The sequence below is a fragment of the Myxocyprinus asiaticus genome, chromosome 30 (assembly GCF_019703515.2).
Source record: "Myxocyprinus asiaticus isolate MX2 ecotype Aquarium Trade chromosome 30, UBuf_Myxa_2, whole genome shotgun sequence".
Lineage (NCBI taxonomy): Eukaryota > Metazoa > Chordata > Actinopteri > Cypriniformes > Catostomidae > Myxocyprinus > Myxocyprinus asiaticus.
Window position 1 is genome coordinate 34,536,983 of NC_059373.1, and position 25,623 is coordinate 34,562,605.

Below are 25,623 nucleotides of genomic sequence, written 5' to 3' on the forward strand. Positions count from 1 at the left end.
ATTCCTTGTTAACATTAGTTCCTAGAATCCGTCACTATTCTTTAAAATCATAATTTGATAACGACGCCATATAATTACATCCATATTGTTTCTATATTTTTATAGCCATAAAAAACGAATTATGTACATGATTAATTAAGCAACACTTTTATAATTTTTCTAACCATAATACATTCACATCTGTGTTTGTTTGACACAGCAGTTAAAAGGGCATGTTGTAAAACAACATGCAAAAGTGATAGTTGGTGACTACCTATATGGGTTTAAGGTCATGCATCATAATTTATCACAACGCATTTATTAGAAACGCATTTTCAAAAGAGAAACACAAATCTTCTGCTTTTGTTTCCACACGAACAGGACGTGTGAAGGACTTGTAAACAAAACTTCAGTCGGACAGCTCGATTTTTACCACGATCTCACAGAAATATTGTTTACAGATGATTTAAAGGAGGAGAGCGCCTGTTTTCAACTCTTTAAGCATCTCATATTTTTGTTTATATTATTCAATGAGAAATATAATATAGGAATATAGCTTGTGAATGTTACAAAAGTAACGAATGCTAACGTGTCCCTTGAGCTGTCAAAGAAAAGCAAAACAACAGCTCGAAAGCAGCTCAGTTTTCTTGGATTTCGTTTTTGAAGGCTAGTGACGTCATATTCTTTTCTGAATCCACAAAGGAAAATTAAATTGGTAACACCTAATTCAATGTGTAGATCTGCTTCGCGTGTTTACTTTTGGTACTCACTCTCACTTTCAACAGACGCACAAAAATGTTGAGTTTTTTCGGATTCAAGAAGGATGGAGCCAAAAAATCTTCATCCGAGAAAGAAACGGATGGATTCGTCATTATTGGTGAGTAATATGAGAAACCTAGAACTGGTTTTATTTTCATTCTATAGATTGTCTTGGTTGACTAGGAAAGCCACAGTGTGGCTTAAATACTGATTTAATAATTAAATCAGAAAAAAAAATTACATCTATACATCTATGCTATAGTCAACTGTGTTTGGTTAGTACTGTTTACTACCAGAAGAGGGCAGCATCAAAATACAATCTTCCACATTCAGTGTAACATGCCTTTATGCAAAGTCTCTCTAGCAAGTCAGTCCACTGTCGGCCATCTTTGGAACGCTCTCGGGAGGCTATTTCCAGTCATGCCAGTGCAGCTCCAATCTGCTTGAATGGGTGAACACAGAAATCTCAAAAACGGTTGGACAAGTTTATGATCAAAGAGCATATTTCAAATCAGCAATAAAATCTTACAATACTGGAATCATAAATTGTGATTCTATGCCTTACATTACGCTAAAACACGCCATTTTCCCGACTTGTACAGCTAATGCGCATGCGTATTCGAGAGTTGATTGACAGGCGATGTCTGTATCTAAAAGGTGACTGGCTCTTTTACCTGTAAGGCAGGACTTTCTGTCTACATCCGTTGACCGTTTGGCGCTCAGAGCTGCTTGATTGAGCGTTCCAATTTCTCCCATTCATTTTAACAGAAGTGGCCCGTCTCTGCTAAATAATCTCTGCTGTATGTTCAGTGGGAAAAACTAGAGCTATTCTAGACTCATTGACTTGTCTTTATACAAACCCTTTTATTTTTTATTTATTTATTTTTTCTCAGAGAAGTGATCAGGGCATATTGCTTCTGTACTATCTGTGATTGGGGTTCTCTGAAGATGTGTGTGAAAGTACAGAGAGTGAAAGTAAACCCGCCTCATCACAATGCACACTTATTGTGAGTAGAAAGACAGTCAGTTCTTATGCAAGGATTGGATACCGCTGATGGCCATGGTTCAGTGTTTGTCAGATGCCACAGATTCATAACCATGGCAGTTGATACAAAGAAATAGACAATGCCATATCTTTTCCTTTTTATGACTGTGCTGTCATTTTGACTGCTAGTTGCAGTAATAAGGTGTATATTATATGTTTCCTGCTTGCCAGGTAGCTCCATATTGTCGTTTATTTGCACATTTGAAAGAAACGGAAACCATATTAACCATAATATAACCATAATAGAGTTAGAGTAGATGATTTTGGTATAAAAGGGGCCCTACGCTTCAAAAAATGCAAGAGTTGTTGACTGAAGACTTGAGACTTGTTTGAATAGCACATACCATGTGTCCATGTAGTTTAAGAAAAATGGGAACCAAGGAATGGAAAATTACTGCAGAATATTTGTGGATAGATGGATGTTTGGCAAGCTATCCTCTAATGATTCTCCAGCTTTAGGCTAGGCATGCTGTGAGAATGTTTTGGAAATGGACAGAGAAAAGAAAAGGGGCACACACAAATAACCATAAGAGAGGGGTCATGATTGCTGGTGTTTTTTTATTTTTATTTATTTGAACAAGTTGACGTTTCTTCTAAGCTCCCTATTTTAGACGGTCAGAAATGTTAGGAATGGGTTTGATGCCAAAAAGGTCTTTTCCATTGTGTGGTTTTGTGAAAACAGGAAGTCATTTAAGAGTCTCAAGGACACTGTGTACACCTGGTAGTAAGATGTGTCTCAGGTGAGACACATCGCTGTTTACACCTGGTCGCTGAAATGCATCTCATGGCCACTTGTGTTTGAATTTTGAGGGGAGGGTCTCGGATTTCATGACGACATACATCAGTCACTATGTTACAGTGTTACTGCATGCTATTAAAGTGCACTATTTCTCCCAGATGCGACACACTGAAGATGATCCGTGAAGAGCTTGTGTATGTATCTGCTTTTAAAAAATGTCCACTCGGACGGTTATTTCCATTTTAAAGACGCTTGTAGCCAGCAAAGTTTAAACTCTTGTTTTAGCACAGCGGTTCATTGGCAGGTGAGGGGTGTCGCTTCATTGCTGTCCGGGATGCGTTCAGGACGGATTAGCTTTACACCTCAAATGCGATGTGGTCACATGCGTTTTGACTACCTCTGTATATCCAATCACAAAACGTTTTAGAGCCCATTTACACCTGTATTTAACACTGACCACTTGTGATCGGATCACCCGAAACATATCTTAATACCAGCTGTAAATGGGGTCTTACAGTCTTGTTTTGGTGCTGGGAAACCCTTATGATGTTATCATCTCTCTCTTCACTTCTTCACAATGTCTTTTTCCCACTTCTGCCCTCTTTGAGTTTTCTTCAGATTGTATCTTTCTACTTGGTATGGCCACCACCACCATGTTAGAGGATGCACTGTACTCTATCCATTAACCCCAAAACTTAACTGTTCTAATGCAACAGGCCTGTTGAGCACACAGAGTTTTGTGTCGCAGTCTTCTCTGTGCTTTCTGAGCATTTCTGAGGTTCACTTTGAAGCCAAGTCTGTTACTCAATGTCCACAAGAATGTTTACCTTAACCTGGCTGGTTAAAATAGGCTTTAGCTCTTTCGTTCACTCTTCTTCAAGGGTTTAAGCAGCATGCTTGAGAGCTGGAACACAAACGTTACGTGATGTAACGTTGTGTAATTAAAACGGTCCAGAGTGCAGCTTGCTTCATGTACTTCAAGTACTTCACATGCTGCCGCTATGGGTAGAATTCAGCTCAAGACCCAAGCCTGACCCTTGCACTACATTGACGCTGCTCTGGGTTAAGAGGAACTAGAAGATATGGGTGACAGGAGAGGTTATTCTGGGAATGGAGCACATATAAAAGAATAAAGACCAATTTTGTATTTGAAATGCTAGAAATTAGCTCCACAACATCCACAACATAAACCACTTGTGCTATAGTTTTTGTGTATGGGTTAGGCTATCCTTGTCACTGCAGGAGAATTGTACATCCCCTACCTAACAAATAGATAGAGGATCAAATCTTGCACACCAGACCGAGACCATGGTGTCTACATTTGTGCGTTTCAGCTTGGGTGACAGGCCTGCGGTGATTGAGACAGCACATAAGGGAGAGAATATAGGCTTACTTTACAATGCATTATTTATCTGCGCCACAGATCCGCTTCTCTTGGAGAAAGAACGTTGCTTGGTTTTGACTTTGTTGCGTAAATGAAATTGGCCATTTATGATTGTGAATTGCAAAGCATATGACTGCTTAGCAGTAATTGGTTGCCATTTAACAGACAAGTCCCCTTGGAGAAATGTTGCATTAATCAATATTTCACCCTAAAATGAGAATTAATTCATTATTAACTTAAAGTCGCTCCAAACCTGTATGCTGGTATTTATTTCTTTGGACCACTAAAGGAGAATTTTGATGAATCTTCACAGAGCTCTTTTCCCTACAACAGTAGTTCACAGTGACCACATCCGTTAGGGGACGTAGACGCAGCATCACGAATAGGGCAGAATGCAGGTGATTCAGAATCAGAATCAGAATGAGCTTTATTGCCAAGTATGCTTACACATACAAGGAATTTGTCTTGGTGACAGAAGCTTCCAGTGCATAAACAGTACATAGATAATAATAATAAAAAAAAAATTGAATAAAAATAAAAAGTGGATAGAAAATAAAATATATATAGAAATACAGAATAAAACAATATAAATATATATATATATAATATATATATATATATATATATATATATATATATATACGTATGCAAAATATACAAATACAAATCTGTTATATACAGAAGCAAGATAGTGTAATGGCAGAAGAGGTATAGCATGTTGGATAAATATAAATAGATTAAGCAGTGTATTGCACATAATTATTGCTCAGTGGGGCAGTTTTAACTGTTCATGAGACAGATAGCCTGAGGGAAAAAACTGTTCTTGTGCCTGATGGTTCTGGTGCTCAGAGCTCTGTAGCACCGTCCAGAAGGCAACAGTTCAAAAATGTTGTGGGCAGGGTGAGTGGTGTCCAGAGTGATTTTTCCAGCCTTTTTCCTCACTCTGGAAGTGTATAGTCCTTGAAGGGGGGGGCAGGGGGCAACCAATAATCCTCTCAGTAGTCCAAACTGTCCTTTGTAGTCTTCTGATGTCTGATTTCGTAGCTGCACCAAACCAGACAGTTATTGAAGTGCAGAGGACAGACTCAATGACTGCTGAATAGAACTGTATCAGCAGCGCCTGTGGCAGGTTGAACTTCCTCAACTGGTGAAGAAAGTACAACCTCTGCTGGGCCTTTTTCACAGTGGAGTCAATAAGGGTCTCCCACTTCAGGTCCTGTGAGATAGTAGTGCCCAGGAACCTGAATGACTCCACTGCTGCCACAGTGCTGTTTAGAATGGTGAGGGGGGTCAATGTTGGGGTGTTCCTCCTAAGGTCCACAATCATCTCCACCGTTTTGAGCGTATTCAGCTCCAGATTGTTTTGACTGCACCAGTGAGACAGCTGTTCAACCTCCCTTCTGTATGCAGACTCATCGTCATCTCGGATGAGGCCGATGAGAGTGGTGTCATCTGCAAACTTCAGGAGCTTGACAGAGGGGTCCTTGGCGATGCAGTCATTGGTGTAGAGGGAGAAGAGTAGTGGGGAGAGCACACATCCCTGGGGGGCACCAGTGCTGATTGTACATGTGCTGGAAGTGAATTTCCCATCTCACTAGCTGCTGCCTGTCTGTCAGAAAGCTGGTGATCCACTGACAGATAGACATGGGAACAGAGAGTTGGTGTAGTTTAGTCTGGAGAATAGCTGGGATGATGGTGTTGAAAGCCGAACTGAAGTCCACAAAAGGATCCTTGCATATGTCCCTGGTCTGTCCAGATGTTGCAGGATATGATGCAATCCCACGTTGACTGCATCATCCACAGACCTGTTTGCTTGATAAGCAAATTGAAGGGGGTCCAGTGATGTCCTTCAGGTGGGCCAACACCAGTCTCTCAAATGACTTCATGACCACAGACGTCAGAGCAACAGGTCTGTAGTCATTAAGTCCTGTGATTTTGGAGATGTGTTTTAACAATTAAAGTTCTATGTAACTTGACACAACAGCTAAAAATACAGCACTCTTGCACAAGATGCTGAAAAAACATAAAACAGCGAGATGCAGCGCAACTGTCAAAGGCTTCCGTCTAGCACGTTTACATAGGAAAACAATAAAAAAAAAACAGCACGGAAGGAAGCAAATACGTGTTTGGTGTGAATGGCCCCTTATGCTCCAAAAAGGACAAAAAACACCTAAAAGCACCATTAAAGTAGACCATTTGTCTCGTGTGCTATATTCTGAAGCCATACAATAGTTTAGTGTGAAAAACAGAACAAAATTGTGTCCGTTGATTTGAGAGAATTTTTAAAGAATGTACTTCAGAATTATCCTTGTGTTTCACGTAAAAAATAGCTGCAAACAGGTTTGGAATAACGTGAGATTGAGTCAATATCAATAATAATCCATTTCATTTTTGGGTGTATTTATCTGTGTAAAGTTATACAGTATACCCAATAATAACTTTGTTGCCATGACAATGTAACACTGGTAAACCCTGTAATCAATTTTATTACTGTATTATAACTGAGCCTGTAACTGGTGGAGCATGGTGCTTGCAATGCCAGGGTCATGGGTTCAATTCCCAAGGAACACACAAACTGATAAAAAAGAATACCTTGAAAGTCGCTTTAGATATAAGTGTCTGACAAGTGCGTAAATGTAATGTAAATCACAATAACTCATGTTGATTTTAAGACACATGAGACTCATGAGATTTTGTCACACAAAAATAATTTTAACATGTGGCTTGTGGTTATACTTTTGAAAAATATTGTGATTTAAGGCACTATGAGTGACAAAGACTTTTGACAATACGACAAGGTTGAGCAGAGTTCAACTTAATGCAAATATGTCGCTGCAGTGGAAGTGTAGACTATGAAGCACAAGTGATCCATCTCTTAAAGGGATAGTTCACCCACAAATGAAAATTCTCTCTTCATTTACTCACCCTCGTGCCATCCCAGATGTGTATGACTTTCTTTCTTCTGCAAAACACAAACAGAGATTTTTAGAAGAATATTTCAGCTCTTTTGGTCCATACAATGCAAGTGAATGGCGACCAGAATTTAGAAGGTCCAAAAATGACATAAAGGGGGCATAAAATTAATCCATACGACTGCAGTTGTTAAATCCATGTCTTCTGAAGCAATATGATAGGTATGGGTGAGAAACAGATCAATATTTAAATCCTTTTTTACTATAAATCTCCACCTTTGACCATGGTGGCTGAATGTGAAAGTCACTTCAACACCAAAATGTGAAAGTGTAGATTTACAGTTAAAAAAGGACTTAAATATTGATCTGTTTCTCACCAACACCTATCATATTATTTCAGAAGATTTGGATTTAACCACTGGAGTCTTATGGACTACTTTTATACCTTATGCCTTTTGGGCCTTCAAAGTTCTGGTCCCCAATCACATGCATTGTATAGACCAACAGAGCTGAAATATATATATATATATATGATGGCATGTGAGTGAGTAAATGATGAGAGAATTAAATTTTTTTTGGGTGAGCTATTCCTTTATCACCCAAAAATGAAAAGGAGGAGATGTTAGGCAGAATGTTAGTGACTGACAGCCTCGGTCACCATTCACTTTCATGATACGGAAAACAGATGCAGTGAAAGTGAATGGAAACATTCTGCCTAACATCTCCTTTTTTATTCCACGGAAGTAAGAAAATGATATTGGTTTGGATCAACACAAGGGTCAGTAAATGATGACAGAATTTTCATTTTTGGGTGAACTAACTTTTAATACATTTGGATGCTGCCAAAGAGGAATGACTATTGGTAATCAACAGCACAGCGACTGGCCGACCTCCAGCGTTTAAACCACTTTCAGTGTGAACGCTCCTTTAGACACAAGTCACACAAACACCTTTGAGCTTTTTCCCAGAACATAAACAATGGGAACCATACCAGAGGGAGTTAGTTGTGGAGAGGTGTTGTGAAGTGATCAGAAGCAGTAAACTCTGTAGTTATAACAGGGAGGAGACGTGGGGTGTGTGAAGGTCCCAGAGGCGAGCAGATGCTCGGGAGTTCTGTGGAAACCAAGACATTCATCTGTGCTATGCCGAGGAGCAACAGCGAGAGGCTGGGTTTACATTTCAAGAAGGATTACACCATCTATGACTTCAGACAGAAGAGGGATATGTTTCAGAGCTATAGAGGAACCAAAAAGTTCTCAAACTACATTTTTAGTAATCTGCTAGATGACTGCTGGAGAATGTCTATATTTGGATCATGGTGTCATTTAGCGGCATTAAGATTGTGTTAATTTCTAGTTATGATTTCAAGGTGTTGCAGTTTTCTGTCAAGTAACTATGTAAATAATGGCTGTAAGTACCTAGGAGAATTAATGCTTTGTAATCTTTTAATGTAATCATACCACTTGTATAACATGGGATATCTATGCTATTGTCCTCGTAGTGAAGGAAAATCAGTTGCTCTCGTGAAGGCTTTGGGAGGACCACGCACTCTTTATGTGGTGAACAAAAGATGCCTTTTTTTCTGATTGATTTTAAAACATTAATTCTTCAACTTTTTTGCTTTTCAGGTGAAACTGTGGAGGAGCAGCGACAGAAAATGCAGTCCTTGGACATTGTGCAGCTGACAACAAATGTAATTGTACAGCCATCTAAGGTGAGTTTATGTTCGTAAAGTCTCTCTACAAAAGATTTAACTTAAAAGAGTGATACATTGTTGCTTGTCGCAACTAGCCGCTTCATATGTTTCCAGTTCTCTGATTTACTTCCATAGTAGCCCCACTTTTTTCTTTGCAAATACTCTGATAATTCAGGGAATGCTGCCGTCTTTATAGCTAATCAGGATTTTCTTCAACTTCAGGGACTTTTAGCACTGTGGATTTCTGTAAAGTACAGTCTCGGTTCAAAAAATTTTCACACTCCCACAAGTTTTTTATTTTAATTTTTTTCTGCCAACAATGTCCAACAGTACATGTACATGCACCACTGGAGATCTATGTCATTCTTTTTTTCTTTTTTCTGAATGTCATGAAAATTCCCACAAAAGGGTTGTTTCCAGCACATCTCGAATTTTGTATTGTGCTTAATAGAAATGTGTGGTTCTGGAAATTAAATTTCTAATGTTTTTTTAAATAAAATGGCTGACTCCTTTGCTTTGCTAAAGATAATTTCATTGTGATCACTATGTTTGCACTGAAAAAAACAAAACAAAAACCTTGGTTTAACTTAAAGGAATAGTTCACCCAAAAATGAAAATGTATCTCATTTAGTCACCCTTATGTCATCCCAGATGTGTATGACTTTCTTTCTTCTGCTGAACACAAATTAAGATTTTTAGAAGAATTTCTCAGCTCATTTGGTCCATACAACGCAAGTGAATGGGTGCAAACATTTTGAAGCTCCAAAAATCACATAAATGCAGCATAAAAGTAATCCATAAGACTCCAGTGGTTAAATCTATATCTTCAGACTCTATCAGATTCTCTAATCTCAATTGCTAGCCAAGTTTACGTTTAAACGGCATATTTCAAATCAGTAGTTAAATCTGACAACACTGGTATCATAAATTGTGCTTCTTTACCTCATATTATGCTAAAAAGCGCAATTTTCCCGGCTTGTATAGCTAATGCACATGCGCATTCTCGAGTTGATTGACAGGCGATGTCTGTATCTAAAAAGTGACTGGCTCTTTTACCTGTAAGGTGGGACTTCCTTTTTACATCCGTTGATCATTGGGTGCTAGAGCTCCATGGTTGGGCGTTCCAATTTCTCCCATTCATTTAAATAGAAGTGGCCCATCTCTCATAAATAAATAGTCTCTGGTACCATCCCCTACTGGGCAGGGAGAAGAATTTCAAGTAAAAAAGGACTTAAATATCATATCACTTCTGAAAATCTTTAATGTTAACTTCTTGTTAATCATCATGATGGCGCCGTGGATGGCTGCCTTGGTGTGGAGCTCCTCAGTTCTTTTGTTGTTTTTGTTTGTTTGTCCTGTGTTTAGTAATCTTTTTCCAGTCAGTTTTAACAGAGACGAACTGCTGAACATTCGACAGCATGTACCAGACAATCTTTTCCCGGTTTTTGAATATTCAGACGTTTTGCTAGACATTTTAGTTGGAGGCGCAGCTTTGTTGTTTACAAGACACAGGCGAGGGAGACAAGCCGGTGCGCTGGTCAAACTCCGTCGGGACGGATTTTGAACAGCGCTGCTGAGTATTCACTTAGCGAATCTCCGCTCTCTTCCTAACAAAACGGACGAACTACATCTCCTCACCCGCACAAACAAGGACTTTTCAACCTCTGCTGCCTTGTGCTTCACAGAAACCTGGCTAATTGAAGCCATTCCAGACAGCGCGTTACATCGGCTTTCAGCTGTTCAGAGTGGATCGCATCACGGAGTTAACGGGGAAAACGAGAGGCGGTGGAACATGCTTTTATATCAATGAAAGTAGGTGTATGGATGTAACAACGTTAAAGAGGATGTGCTGTCCTAATTTGGAAGTGCTCTTTATTAACTGTAAGCCTTTGTACTTGCCGCAAGAGTTTTCCTCGTTTATTCTGGTGAGTGTGTATATCGCACCAAACGCGTGTTTGAACACAGCGCTGCAACAGCTGGCTGATCAAATCACAGACACGGAACAACAATACCTGGACTCAGTTATTATTATTCTTGGGGATTTTAACAAAGCAAACCTCACATGTGAACTGCCCAAATACAAACAGCACATCACATGCCCCACCAGAGACAGGAACATACTGGATCATTGTTACACAGCAATAAAGGATGCATATCGCTCTGTCCCTAGAGCAGCTTTGGGACTCTCTGATCACTGTCTGGTTCATCTTCTTCCAACCTACAGGCAGAAATTAAAATCAACCAAGCCAGTAGTAAGGACTGTAAAGAGATGGACCAATGAAGCAGAGTGGGAACTACAAGCCTGCTTCGATTGCACGGATTGGAGTGTTTTTGAGGCTGCAGCCACAGACCTGGATGAGCTCACAGATACTGTTACATCATATATCCGTTTCTGTGAGAATATGTGCATTCCTACTAGGACTTATTTAAAGTTCAACAACGACAAAACGTGGTTTACAGCAGAACTCAGGCAGCTTCATCAGACCAAAGAGGATGTTTACAGAGGTGGGGATAAAGTCTTGTACAATCAGGCCAGGAACACACTGAACAGGGAAATCAGAGTGGCTAAAAGGAGATACTCTGAGAAGCTGAAAAACAAGTTTTCAGCTAACGACCCTGCATCAGTGTGGAGTGGCATGAAACAACTCACAAATTACAGGACTCCTACCCCCAACCCTGTAGGGAACCAACAACTGGCTGACGACCTGAATGTGTTCTACTGTAGATTTGAAAGGCCCAATCTCACACCCCACACCCACTCTGACCTTCACTTCACACAAACACCAACACCTCCTGCAACCCCCCTCCTGCTACTCAACCTGCACTTAAGATCTGTGAAGATGATGTGAGCCACATCTTTCAGAAACAAAAGACGAGGAAGGCTTCAGGCCCAGATGGCGTCTCACCAGCGTGTCTTTGATCCTGTGCTAACCAGCTGGCCCCCATCTTCACACAGATCTTCAATAGATCACTGGAGCAGTGTGAAGTCCCATGCTGCTTCAAACGCTCAATCATTATTCCTGTCCCAAAGAAACCAAAAATCACAGCACTTAATAACTACGGACCTATCGCCCTGACGTCTGTGGTCATGAAATCATTTGAGAGACTGGAGTTGGCCCACCTGAAGAACATCACTGGACCCTTTCTAGATCCCCATCAATTTGCTTATCCACAAACAGGTCTATGGATGATGCAGTCAACATAGGATTGCATCATATCCTGCAACATCTGGACAGACCAGGGACATAAGCAAGAATCCTTTTTGTGGACTTCAGGTCAGCTTTCAACACCATCATCCCAGCTATACTCCAGAATAAATTACTCCAACTCTCTGTTCCCATGTCTATCTGTCAGTGGACTACCAGCTTTCTGACAGACAGGCAGCAGCTTGTGAGACAGGGGAAACTCACTTCAAGCACCTGTACAATCAGCACTGGTGCCCCCAAGGGATGTGTGCTCTCCCCACTACTCTTCTCCCTCTACACCAATGACTGCATCGCCAAGGACCCCTCTGTCAAGCTGCTGAAGTTTGCAGATGACACCACTCTCATCGGCCTCATCCAAATGAGTCTGCATACAGAAGGGAGGTTGAATAGCTGGCTCACTGGTGCAGTCAAAACAATCTGGAGCTGAATACGCTCAAAACGGTGGAGATGATTGTGGACTTTAGGAGAAACACCCCAACACTGACCCCCCTCACCATTCTAAACAGCACTGTGGCAGCAGTGGAGTCATTCAGGTTACTGGGCACTACTATCTCACAGGACCTGAAGTGGGAGACCCACATTGACTCCATTGTGAAAAAGGCCCAACAGAGGTTGTACTTCCTTCACCAGCTGAGGAAATTCAACCTGCCACAGGCGCTGCTGATACAGTTTTACTCAGCAGTCATTGAGTCTGTCCTCTGCACTTCAATAACTGTCTGGTTTGGTTCAGCTACGAAATCAGACATCAGAAGACTACAAAGGACAGTTCGGACTGCTGAGAGGATTATTGGTTGCCCCCTGCCTACCCTTCAAGAACTATACACTTCCAGAGTGAGGAAAAAGGCTGGAAAAATCACTCTGGACCCCTCACCCTGCCCACTACCTTTTTGAACTGTTGCCTTCTGGCAGATGCTTCAGAGCTCTGAGCACCAGGACCGTCAGGCACAGGAACAGTTTTTTCCCTCAGGCTATCCATCTCATGAACAATTAAATTGCCCCATTGAGAAATAACTATGTGCAATACACAGTTTAGTCTTTTTTATATTTATCCAACACATCCAACCTCTTCTGCCATTTCATTCCTCTGAAAAAAAAAAACAAAAAAAACATTTGCACTGTACATAACAGATTTGTATTTGCACTGTACATAACAGATTGTATTAGATTTGCACTACCCATGTGTATGTGTGTATGTATGTATGTGTGTGTGTGTCTGTACATATGTGTATAATTAGTTTTATTTTTTATTTTTTATTATTATCTATGTCTTGCTGCTGTTTTTGTATTGTTTTTGTATTGTTGTACACTGGAAGCTCCTGTCACCAAGACAAATTCCTTGTATGTGTAAGCATACTTGGCAATAAAGCTCATTCTGATTCTGATTCTGAAAATATGGATTAAAACACTGGAGTCGTATGGATAACTTTTCTGATGCCTGCATGTGCTTTTGGAGCGTCAACATTTTTACACCCATTCACTTGCATTGTATGGACTACAGAGCTGAAATATTCTTCTAAAAATCTTAATTTCTGTTCTGCAGAAGAAAAAAAGTCATACATATCTGGGATGACATGAGAGTGAGTAAATGATGAACGAATTTTAATTTTTGGGTGAACTATCCCTTTAATTCAATTATGTACATTGGTTCCACACAATGACAGTGAGTTTCCTTATTATGAAATTGAAATTTAGGCTCTTTTCAAATACTTTGTGTAGCAAAAACATAAATGATTTTAAATGAATTTAAGTTAGCCTAACTTAAATTTTATCTGTTCAAATAACTCCATTGAACATTGCAGCTTGGAGCTAGCTAGCAACAAACACATTAGCATATTATATCTTTTTGTACTGCATGAGTAAGCATGGTGCTGCTGAGAATTTACAGATCACAAGTCAGTCAGTGTAATGACTGGTTTGGGATGATCACTCATTAATTGCTTTATGAGTAAAGCAGTAAACACTGATATATCAGTAGAAGTTTACCCATCCTCGACCTAACCAAAATATTCTACATGACAGAAACTCCTCTAAATCCCAGCATAACAGAATATTATTATGAAGTCTGCTACTTGTCTCGTTTTGTGTAAAAATGCATTAAAATAATGCTTAATTTGAAAATGTACTCTCCCAATTTAGTCCAATTCAAGCATGCTGGGAATTGTAAATCCCCTGCTCGGTTTCAGTAAAACATTGATGCAACAAATATTATTCACATAGTCCCAACACAATTTGATTGAATAAATGTAGATGGCTAGTACACAATGAAATTAAGTTGAGACCAAATGCTAAAGAATTGTGTTGCATTAACTTATTTGGATTAAGTTAATTGAGCAAGCCATTAAAATCATGTGAAGTGAACACCATCCATTAGAAGTCTGAATCCATTTGAACATTTCATAGCAATGTATTCATGTAACTTTTTGATGACTGTGTTGAATTTCACTTGGACTTACGTAATATAATTATGTTCTCATCTCAAATATATACTGTACATATTATGTTAATTTTAAGTGTACTGGTTTAGTTTTTTCAAAAGAGCTGCATTAATAATATTTTCACACTTTTTGCAGAATTTGACAAAATTACAGCTTGATTACAAATGACACCCAATAAAATTATTCTGCCAACAAGTGATATTAATTTTCCTCATTATTGAATTTAGATTTTTTTCATTTTTTCAAATTCTTTAAACATCACTTGTCTCATATTTATGAAAAAAAAAAAATAATAATAATAATTGTTAGGGATGAAAAAGATTTGTGTGGTGAAAATGACACCACAGCTGTGTGACAGAGTTTAAATTTTTTAAATATTGATACAAATCATCTTTATACAGTAAATATTTTAAGGGGTTATGTTTATTTCACTATTTGTTTAGATTATCATAGTTTAATTTGTTTTATTTTTTTTTTTTTATAATGGATTTTCATAGTTTAAAAGTCTGGGACAAGGCTTAAACAGTCAAATGTATACATAAAAGAGATTTTGAAAAGAACTAGAAATAAATGATGAAACCCTGGTAAAAAAAAATGTTACTATTCAGTTTTAGTGAGACATTCATATAACAAGTTTAAATCTGTTAGTTTTAGTAAAAATCAACCCCCGGAACATGAAAGTGCCTGAATTTGAAGAAACACCCAATTTTGCTGTTGTTCAATACGCTAAACAGACAGTAATATTTGATGAACTCTCTCTATCACGGCACAAACTTCAAAACTTGCGTGACCCATCTGAATGATACTGAGTTTTATACCTATAAGCACTATGGAGGAAGTCAGACATCTTAAACGGCGAGAGAGCCTGACATTCTAACCAACACTGATGAGGAAAACAACTAAAACAATGTGTCATGCGGCAACAATTATGTGTCATCTGTCATGCAGATTTTATAAACTACAAATCATCACCCTTAATAAAATTCAGTTCAAATGATGTTAGATATTAGAAAACAAACCAGCTTTGCTTTTAGATATTTAAATATTGTCTACAGAGATTACTTAAACCATTAAGAGCCTAATGAAGTGATTTATAATAATAATACTAGTCCACAAAAAAACAAAAAAATAATTTCTCCCCAATTTGGAATGCCCAATTCCCAATGCGCTCTAAGTCCTCGTTTTGGCGTAGTGACTCGCCTCAATCCGGGTGGTGGAGGACAAATCTCAGTTGCCTCCGCGTCTGAGATGTAAATCTGCGCATCTTATCACGTGGCTTGTTGAGCGAGTTACTGTGGAGACGTAGCGTGTGGATGCTTCACGCTATTCTTCGCGGCATCCACGCACAACTCACCATGCGCCCCACCGAGAGCGAGAACCACATTATAGTGACCACGAGGAGGTTACCCCAACGTGACTGTACCCACTCTAGCAACCGGGCCAATTGGTTGGAGTCACTCAGCACGCCCTGGATTCGAACTTGCAACTCCAGGTGTGGTAGTCAGCATCTTTACTTGCTGAGCTACCCAGGCCCCTCTAGTCAACAACATTAGACTGAAATGTAAAATTTAGCACTGTGGTAAGGTTGATTACCACTTTTTGAAAACCATACATTTTTATGTATTTAATTTTTTTACATTGACTATGTTTGTCAAGTTGTAAATAAAGAGAAAATTATATAAGAGGAAGTAGTTTTTATTAATAAAATACAATTATTTTTCAAAAACAGACATTACAATATGGTTATTTAATGTATAAACCAATTTTTATAGATTTTTATTTTTATTTATTTAACTATACCGTTATATATATATCGTAATCTTGATATAAAGTTAGTGATACCGTGATATAAAATTTGGATCTGGGTCTCAGCTTATGGTCATAGTCAAGACCTCAGTGTATTACCAGAGCACTAAATGTGATGATTATTTCAAACACTAGTTTGCATGGCATCTTCACCATTACTGTGAATTTGCAGGTACTTCTGCTTCTGTGTCATCATGCATGCTTTGACAACACAACAACACAAAGCAATTATTAGTGATTTATGGTTTATTATAACTGCCATGTGGAGGCCATGACTTTACTTGCGGTAGCCATGGGACCCGATTGTTATGTTGTGGGAGTGGCCGGTATTCTTATGAGTTGTTGGCAGGAGTAGAGCTGCACAGTTATGACTAAAATCATAATTGAAGATTATTTCCCTTGATATTATAACCGCTATTATTAATATTTATTAGTATCGATTCATTGCATGCCATATTATTTATGTAGCTACACATCCCAAACAAGCTGAGAACTGTGTTCCTGAATTAGTTAATTGATGTTCTATGTATCAGTAAATCAAGACTTCACATTGTTCCTCTTAGCTGCATGAAAAATAACTATTATTCGAGTTGTGATTAAATTATATACAGAAAGCAAGCAAAGAACACTCCCTTTATAATCACTGAAGCTGTTAATCACTTCAGATCAGCATGAACTCACTGAGAACTGCATTCTCGCCAAAACTCCATTTTTAATCAATGAAGCTGTCTAAACGGCTGTGAGGGTGGTCGAGAGCATCAAAAAGTTGAGATTTCTTTGCTTTATTCAAATGAGGAACGAAAATGGCAGGTGGCAGCCAATCACTGTGAGCTGAAAGCAGTGACGTCTGTCATAAGTGCTTAAAATATTCCTTTAATGCTGGAGTTTCTGCTAGATTCAGTGCTTTAATCACATCATCATGAATATTTGTGACTTCAAACAGACATCAAATTATGATTGCACACATTCATTGTGGCAGTACTTTGGCTGGGTAAGCAAAAGTGTAATAAATCAACAATGTTTGTACATTGAGGGCATCCAAAAACTAAGCTGGCATCTTTCCAACTGTAATCACGCATATACAGTATAAGATAATATTATTGATCATATTCTGAAAACAATTATAGACAAAACTCACTGGCTTTAAAGATTACAAACGTCCAAAAGCGGTAGCGGTCTAACATGTTGAGCGGGGGTGTGCATAGTTTTTCCACGGCAATGGAAATGTTAATGCCTCTGATTGGCCATTGCATTCATGCGTTCAACAAATCACAGAACATGTCTGAGATTTTTTATTTTTTTTAAAACAATGTTATTTTGTTATATTATTAATGCATATGAAACGGGGCCTGGGTAGCTCAGTGGTAAAATACGCTGGCTATCACCCCTGGAGTTCGCTAGTTCAAATCCCAGGGTGTGTTGAGTGACTCCAGCCAGGTCTCCTAAGCAACCAAATTGGCCCGGTTGCTAGGGAGGGTAGAGTCACATGGGGTAACCTCCTCGTGGTCGCTATAATGTGGTTCGTTCTCAGTAGGGCGCGTGGTGAGTTGAGTGCGGATGCCGCGGTGGATGGTGTGAAGCCTCCACACGCGCTATGTCTCCGTGGCAACGCGCAAAACAAGCCACGTGATAAGATGCGCAGGTTGATGGTCTCAGACGTGGAGGCAACTGGGATTCATCCTCCACCACCCGGATTGAGGCGAATCACTACATGACCATGAGGACTTAAAAAAAGCGCACTGGGAATTGGGCATTCCAAATTGGGTGAAAAAGGGGAAAAATAAAAAAAATACAAAATAATGCATATGAAACACAATTATTTATTCATTTTCATGGGGAAAACCTGAAACGAAAAAGGTCTTAAAGTTTGATTGCTGACTTGTTCCTTGTTCAGTTAAGTAAAATCAATGAAAAGGTGTTAAAACATATCTGTTGAATATTATAAATGATTGCTGCAGTAAATCAGCATCTTGGGTCATTAAAAGTTTCTGCCTGGTTCTTGGACCGTCAGGTCTTGGTCTAGATCTGGGTCTTTGGGGGTCTAATATTGGTCTGGGTCTTGGAGGGTCTGGTCTTGACTAGACCTCTGGCTAAATGCCACAAATGCATAGCTTCAGAAATTACTGGTAAAGTATATAGAGGGTGAAGCAAATAACAAAAACAACTAACTGATTTCTGGAACTACTCATAAAAGTTCAAATATGTTTTAACCTATAATCTGGGATGCCTCAGAAGGGATTTGACTTTGCTCTTGAGTGTGTTTAGCAGTGTGGTGTGGGCTTCATCTTACTGGAACACAGGAGCTTCATGAGAAAGCAGTGCAGGATGAACGTGAATTCTAATGAATTCTAAATAGCAGTTATTTGCGTAACAAAAACGGAGAATTAAATTGCTGTGGCATGAGCATATGGGTATTTCCCTAGTCACTCAGTAGCAGATGCAACAATATCAAGTTCATAGTGTATTTAGATTTATTAGCTTTAAAACAGCAAACTCAAAACTTCACAGAAGTTTCACTAAATGGACAGTCCTCTGTAGTTCTTTTGCAAAAATACATTAAAACATACATAAAAAATACATTCCTTGTCCACAAATAAACTCTAAAAAGCTACAATGCAACATCCTAAAGTATTAGTTTTCTTTACACACCATGACTGTGATAGCACTGCTAGTGGCAACAAAGAAATGAGGAGGGAATTATTCTGTTCTAAATGGCAATGGTGATTATTGATTAAAACATATTTGATCTTTTATGAGTAGTTCAAGAGTTATGCCTTCTTCAGTTTAGTTAGTTGTTTTTGTTATTTGCTTTACCCTCTATATACAGTACCAGTCTCATGTTACAGTTAGGCACTGAGATTAATAGATTGTTCTTTCCTGTCTAACGTGCCTGGCACTTATTGAAGACAAACAGGAAAGGTAAGAGTAAAACCACCTCCACCACTATGAAAACTTGATTCTGTTTAACTGTAGCACAAAACCCAGCTGATTCTCCGAGTGTGTAGGGTTAGGGTAGGTCATTTTAAAGGTTGAACAATCCTTTAACCCTAAAGGCTGAAACTCTACGCAAGTTCAGAATGTAAACTCAGACGCTTCTAGCTACTCAAACTCGATTTCGTGCGTTGCCTTCTAAATATGTGTCATTTCACAAGTTCACTTTGCATTCTCAACATTGCCACAAGAGGCAACATTAGTGTGAACTGTCCGCTTGTACTGTGAGTTTTCTCTTTAAAGTCAACATTGTCGTGGCTAAGCAACAGATTGAAAACAGTATTGCTGAGCATGCAAGTTAAAGTCAGTATATTTATAGCAAATTACCTGAATAATAATGCATTCAGTTTAATGTCACAGACTTCTGAAGGTAACTCTATCACCCCCTAGTACTGCTGTTTATCACCGCCACAGTAAGCAAGAACGGATGTTAAGCATGTTCAATCAGAGTGTGTTGGCCAAGCGCTTGCGTCTGCGCAAGTGTACCTGTGGAGGTTTCAGCCTTTAATATTGCTCATATTAAAGGAATGTTTTGGGTTCAATAAAAGTTACGTTCATTCGACAGCATTTGTGACATAATGTTACCACAATAAAACTGCACTTTAATTTACATTAACATTAATTCTTTTGTTAAAACTTGTCTATTATTTGAGGTGTAAAGTTGTTTAAATCATTTTAGGTGTTTAGGGTTCATTACGTCGTCATGGCAACGAAAATGTCAACTTTATGCAAATGACGAGTGACATTCGCGAGCGTTAACCAATGAGAGTGAAAACAGTGGAGCTCACGTCAGCCGTCTCCAGGCAGTGAGGGCCAGTGTGCAAGATACTGAAGTCAAGTGCAGACAAGATGGAGAAGTTAAAAGTTTATGAGAGCGATTTAACTTCTGTTATTTGTCTGTAACCACATACATGAATACAGCCTAATAAAAATGATGCTTGGAAAACAGTGTCGGTATTTAGAGTGAGTTTGATTCATACATTTATAGATCATTCATCTTGTTCATGATATGATGCATTGAGCACTGCTGCAGGTTACTCTCTCGTGCAAAATGTTCATTTTTAGAAGCAATAGAACTGATTCTTTGTCAAATTAGAATGATATATTAGTTTTACCGGCGGTTTAATTTGTAATCAGAATTTCCAAAGCTACTACGGCCAGATGTGCAGTCCACCAATAACATTAAAGCAACAGCAGTAGGAATGCCCACCAGCAACACAGATCACAGAGTCTAGTGACACCAAGCGACAATGTCATTTGCAGTGTAAACGGGGCTTTAGGCTACTAAAATGTATCACGGTAAACTATAAAAGAAATGTTATTGAATAAGTTCTGATTAAAGGTGCTGTGAGCGATTTACCCGTTCTGGAACTTCCACCAGACTAACCATTGAATTAGCCACACCCCCTCTTTCCAAAACCCACACTCCAAAGACACGTGCACACACAGTCACACTTGGAGACCTTTGTATTAGAGCAGATGGAGGGGGCAGGGTCCACCGTGAGTATTTCGCTGTCTGACCCTGAGCATTTCACGTGAGCAGGACACCATACTGGCACTTATACAAGCATATTTGAGTTGTCATGTGAGCGCACGCAATGATTGACAAGCAGAAACAAAGGATCTGACTGCGGCCCATGGACATCTTTTTTCCCACAGTTTACTGAGTCTAGGGCTGTTACAGAGACAGGTGTGATATTTCATGGCACCTATTTCAATGATATATGACAGGTAATAGGAGTGTTTTCTGCATGTAATGAAAAAAAACAACTTATGAACTCCGCCTTTATTCTTACCTTAAGATTTCCCCTATTCCTTAGTAAAACTTGCTCTTAGCATTTTTATGAATAGGTTTGAAGCAAAAACTCTTAGCTAGGAACTCTTTGGAGAACTCCTAGTGGTAAGACAAAAATCTTTGTGAAAACAGTATCTGCTGGAGTAAGGAACAAACTTTTCACTAAAATTCCCAACACAGTCCTAACTCATTCCCACTCCAAGTGGTGTACTCATGGATACAGTCAGAATGTTATAACTTAAGTGAGTTTAGTTTAATTTCCCTCAGCACCTTGAAGAAAAAAACACTGTCCATTTCAAAAGGTTCCAGATGCTTAGATGATCAAAAATAACCCATATATTCAATGTAAACATTATATACATTATATTGTAACTTTTATATTTTAAACCTTTTTTTAATACACAATGCACTGTATAGCATACAATCATGGTTTTTTAAATAAATAAATTGTAATAAAACGCAAGACATAAAATGTGGCTTTTTTTAATCTGATTAATCAACAAAATAATAAAAAAATAATGATTAATCAATTATCAAAATAATTGTTAGTTGCAGCCCTAGACCCAATCAAAATCTAAGGACCAGAACATTATAGAGACATAAGGGTGGGCTCTTTTGACTTGAGTCAGTAAGCAACCACAATATATGGAAAACTATATATATATATATATATATATATATATATATATATATATATATATATATATATATATATATATATATATATAGTTTTCCGTATATAGTATCGTTGCAGTAAATCCAACTGACAACAATACTAAAGACACTTTATCTGTAGCATATCCTATCACCTGACCTTCATGATAGTAATAAGGAAAGGTTGAAATTGTTCAGGATTAAAGATATTTTAAAGAGCTAAACACTTGCTCACAATAACATTTTGGAAAATGGTACACTAGTTGAGTCACACATGCTGTGAGGCACTCGCTTCAGTTTAATTACAGTGCTGCTTCTCAACAAATCCGGTTTATGTTCTCAATTTTCAGTGTGGATTCTCTTCTTTCTTTTTGTTCAGCCATCCAGCGCTGGGATCAGAGGAATCACAGAGAGGGCTCAGCCTTCCTCCCAGGCCACGTCGGCTAAGACGTCCACAGAAACACACAACACAGATGTTACCCCTGCACTCCCTGAACTTCTAGGAGACATACCCTTCACCCTAGCACCACACATCCTCGCCATGCAGGCGGGCCTACCCCTTGTTCCAGATATCATCTTGCCTCTCAACATCAATGACAAGCTAGACAACTTTTGTTATGACTTCACCTTGGAAAACTCAGTGCTTTGTGAGCCGTGACTCTCTATCTTTAACGTGATGAACTATGGTTGACATGATACTCCTTAACCGTTTGCCTTTTCTTAAGAAAATTACTTTCTGTCAGCTGGCCTAAAAATTAGTTACTGACCATAATGTGGTGGGCTCACTCTGACATATCGTCCAATCAGAAAAAAGTTAGTGAATTAGCTTCAAGATAGTTTACAGTCTCTCAGGATGTTACAACATTTGCTTGTGTGAAATGAGTGTGTTATTGCCTCATTTTTAAATGACTAGTTTACATAAAAATGAAAATTCTGTCATTTACTCACCGTCATGTTGTACCAATGCCGTGCCACTTTTATCGATATAACATAAAAAGTGGATATTTAAAGAAAATCCTGGCCACTATGTTTCATCATTTTTTTTTTTTTTTTTTTTTTTGGTGGTTAAAACAGTAGATGAGTATTTGGAAGATTTATTCTGGCTTTAATTTGTAATTTTTTTTTATGTAGCTTTTGACTGTTGGGTCCTGTAGCATAAGAAGATATGCTGAAATGAAATTAATTTTGATCATTGTTTTGAAGCTACTGCGTTCTTTAGTAGTTTAATTCGACTGTTTGACGTTTCAGTCATCACAGTCTGTGTTGGCCTTTCCTCAATTTTTACAAAGCTAAGCCAAGACTCTATAGACTTTACTTGCCGATTAGTCACTAAAAGCATTCATGATGCGCAGAGAAATTATTTTTCAGTAATATATCTATAACAGATTTATCAATCAACAATGTAGTTCTGATAAATGTTTATTAAATCTTGTTGTGCAATCATAATGGCCTTTTGGCTAGTCCACTGTTTGATGTATACCAATAAGAAACCTTATTAAGTCACATATGTTAGGATTCCACTTACATTGGAGTTTGGGACTTTGGAATCATCATTATAAAGAGGCCAACATTATTTCTCTAATTTTTAAATGTGTATTTGAAATCATTTTTTGTGTGTGTGTGTGTGTGTGTGTGTGTGTGTGCATGTTGAATACATCAGCTGATGTTTGGTTTAATGCATGATATTTTGAGGTTCTGCCATAAACATAACACCCCATTTTGGGAGGCAGACATGTATTGTAGCATTTACTGTTCTGTTGTAATAGGACACAGTTGTTGAGCTGTTTTTCTTTCTTTCATATGAATATCAGTTAGTGAATGGGTTTATCATGTGTGCTGCTATTAACACAATGCACTCAGGAGTCAGAAGTCTCTTCACTTCCTCTGTACCTTATTCTTGTAGTTGGAAATTAGTAATAGTTTCGTTTATTTAATTGATAACCCACATCCATTTTTACATTTGACTATTTATCTTTGTTTTGGTTTGTCTTTCAACCTGACATGTTTATCTCAATTGAGGTCAGCATCATCCTCAATTTATCTCTGATCTAACCTTTTTAAAACACTGAAACAACTGTACAGATCAAATAAAATGGGGCTATGTTTGCATTGTAGATTGTTTGCCCTTTAAAAATGTCTGTAAAATAATTTATTGGCACTTCAGGTAAATGTTATGTGGTCACCTCTTCAATGGACTGTCCTTTCCTATCTGTTCATGCCTGAGAGAGTCCCAAAGTCTGATCCCAAATTGTTTATGCTAAATGTCTGAAATGAAGAACAAAATGTAATGAGATATTGTTTAATAAAAATTTTGTTTGATTAAAATGGTTTGTTTCTATTTGTTTTAAGTCGTCAAATTTCTTTGTATAGCGCTTCTCACAACAGGCGTTGTTTCAAAGCACATGTACATGAAATTATGCTATTACAGAAAATGAATGAATATAATGTCAATATTAGTTATTTATGTTTAGAACTATTAGTGGTTAAAATTTGTAAACTGAGTAAGTGTTGTGGGTCAATGATTAAACAAAATGATTTTGTATTAACTATCATTTTTAGTTTTAAAGTCCTTCCTGAATTAACTGAGGAAATACACGTAGATGCATTATACTTTGATTTTGGCCGATGAAGGCTTTTGTTAGTGGTTAATTCATTTTCTATGTTGTTTATATATATATATATATATATAAGAGAGTATTGTTCCTCCTTTGACCAAGTTGGTCAATCAAGTAAGTATCATTCAGTGAGGAGCATCGCAGTCCGGCTGGAAGCTTATAGCAGGTAATTTATACTGTGGCACTCCATACTTTAATTTGATCTGCCAGTTCCTCATTTACACAAAGTGGTAGTGGCCAGAGAACTAGGACCTAAATCAAGCTAATGCCTGTCCACAAATGCCAACATACAACTACAATTCCGAAAAAGTTGGGACCGTATGAAAATTGCTAATAAAACAAAAATGAATGATTTGTAAATTATATTCACCCTTTGCTATATTGAAAGCACTACAACTACACATTATTTGTTGTTTTGTTGAATTTCATAGTTTTTTTTTAATGTACAGTAATTTCAAATCCGATGATTGCAACACGGTCCAAAAAAGTTGAGAGGGGCAATTTAAGACTAACAACAATTTGATGAGTTGAAATAACAAGGCGATGTGAAACAGGAGATGTTAAACAGGTGAGGCAATCGTGTCAGTGTATAAGGAGCCTCTAAAAACAGCCTAGTCCTTCAAGAGCAAAGATCATTTGAGACTTGTCAATTTGCTAACAGATGCTTCTGAAAATAATCCAGCACTTTGAAAACAATGTTCCCCAAAGACACATTGGAAGGATTTTGGGCATTTCACCCTCTACAGTGCATAATAAAATTAAAAGATTCAATGAATCTGGTCAAATCTCGGTGTGTAAAGGGCAAGATGAAAAACATTTCAGAATGCGTGTGATCTCTGATCCCTCAGATGTCACTGTCTTAAAAAACGGCATTTATCTGTAATGGATATCATGAACATGGGCTTGGGATAACTTTAGTAAACCTTTGTTAGTCAATACCACTCGCCGCTGCATCCACAGATGTAAGTTAAGGCTTTACTATGCAAAGCAGAAGCTCTACATCAACACTGTCCAGAAGCACTGCCGACTTCTCTGGGCTCAGTCTCATCTTAGATGGAAAGTAGAACAGTAGAACTGTGTTTTTAAGTCTGAAGAGTCCAAATTTCAAAACGTTTTTGAAAAACAAAGCTATCGTGTTATCCAGGCCAAAGAGGAAAAGGGCCATCCAAGCTGATATTAGCATCAGGTCCAAAAGCCAGTGTCTGTATGGGCCAGGGGTGTGTCAGTGCCCATGGCATGGGTAACTCGCACATCTGTGAGAACACCATGAATGCAGACAGATATGTACAAATTTTGGAGCAACATATACTGCACCCAGCACCATCTTTTCCAGCAGGACAACTTCAAATCACATACTGCCTGAATTTCAAGTGCATGGCTGTGTAAGCAGTGAGTGTGGGTGCTAGAATGGCCTGCCTGCAGTCCTGACCTGTCTCAAATTGAGAATGTGTGGCACATTATGAAGCACACCATCCAGCAATGAAGACCCCGTACAATTGTGCAGCTAAAAATCCATAAAACATAATGGATGACTGGGGAAAAATTCCACTTTCTAAACTTAACAAACTTGTGTCTTCAGTGCCCAAATGCTTAATAAGTGTTATTAG

At 38.3% G+C, this 25,623-nt stretch overlaps 1 protein-coding gene across 2 annotated transcripts; it reads left to right on the plus strand.

The window, feature by feature from the left end:
• The first annotated feature begins 345 nt into the window (after window positions 1-345).
• LOC127420950 (UBAP1-MVB12-associated (UMA)-domain containing protein 1-like) lies at window positions 346-23,720 on the plus strand. 2 transcript variants are annotated; one of them, XM_051663604.1, is made up of 4 exons: window positions 346-645; window positions 765-856; window positions 8,447-8,532; window positions 21,781-23,720. In XM_051663604.1, exons 2-4 carry the CDS (start codon window positions 775-777, stop codon window positions 22,057-22,059), a joined length of 447 nt encoding a protein of 148 aa, XP_051519564.1. In that variant the 5' UTR covers window positions 346-645; window positions 765-774; the 3' UTR covers window positions 22,060-23,720. The 2 variants fall into 2 exon arrangements, with proteins under 2 accessions (XP_051519564.1, XP_051519563.1); XM_051663603.1 differs by having other exon boundaries at window positions 347-856.
• The last annotated feature ends 1,903 nt before the right edge of the window (window positions 23,721-25,623 follow it).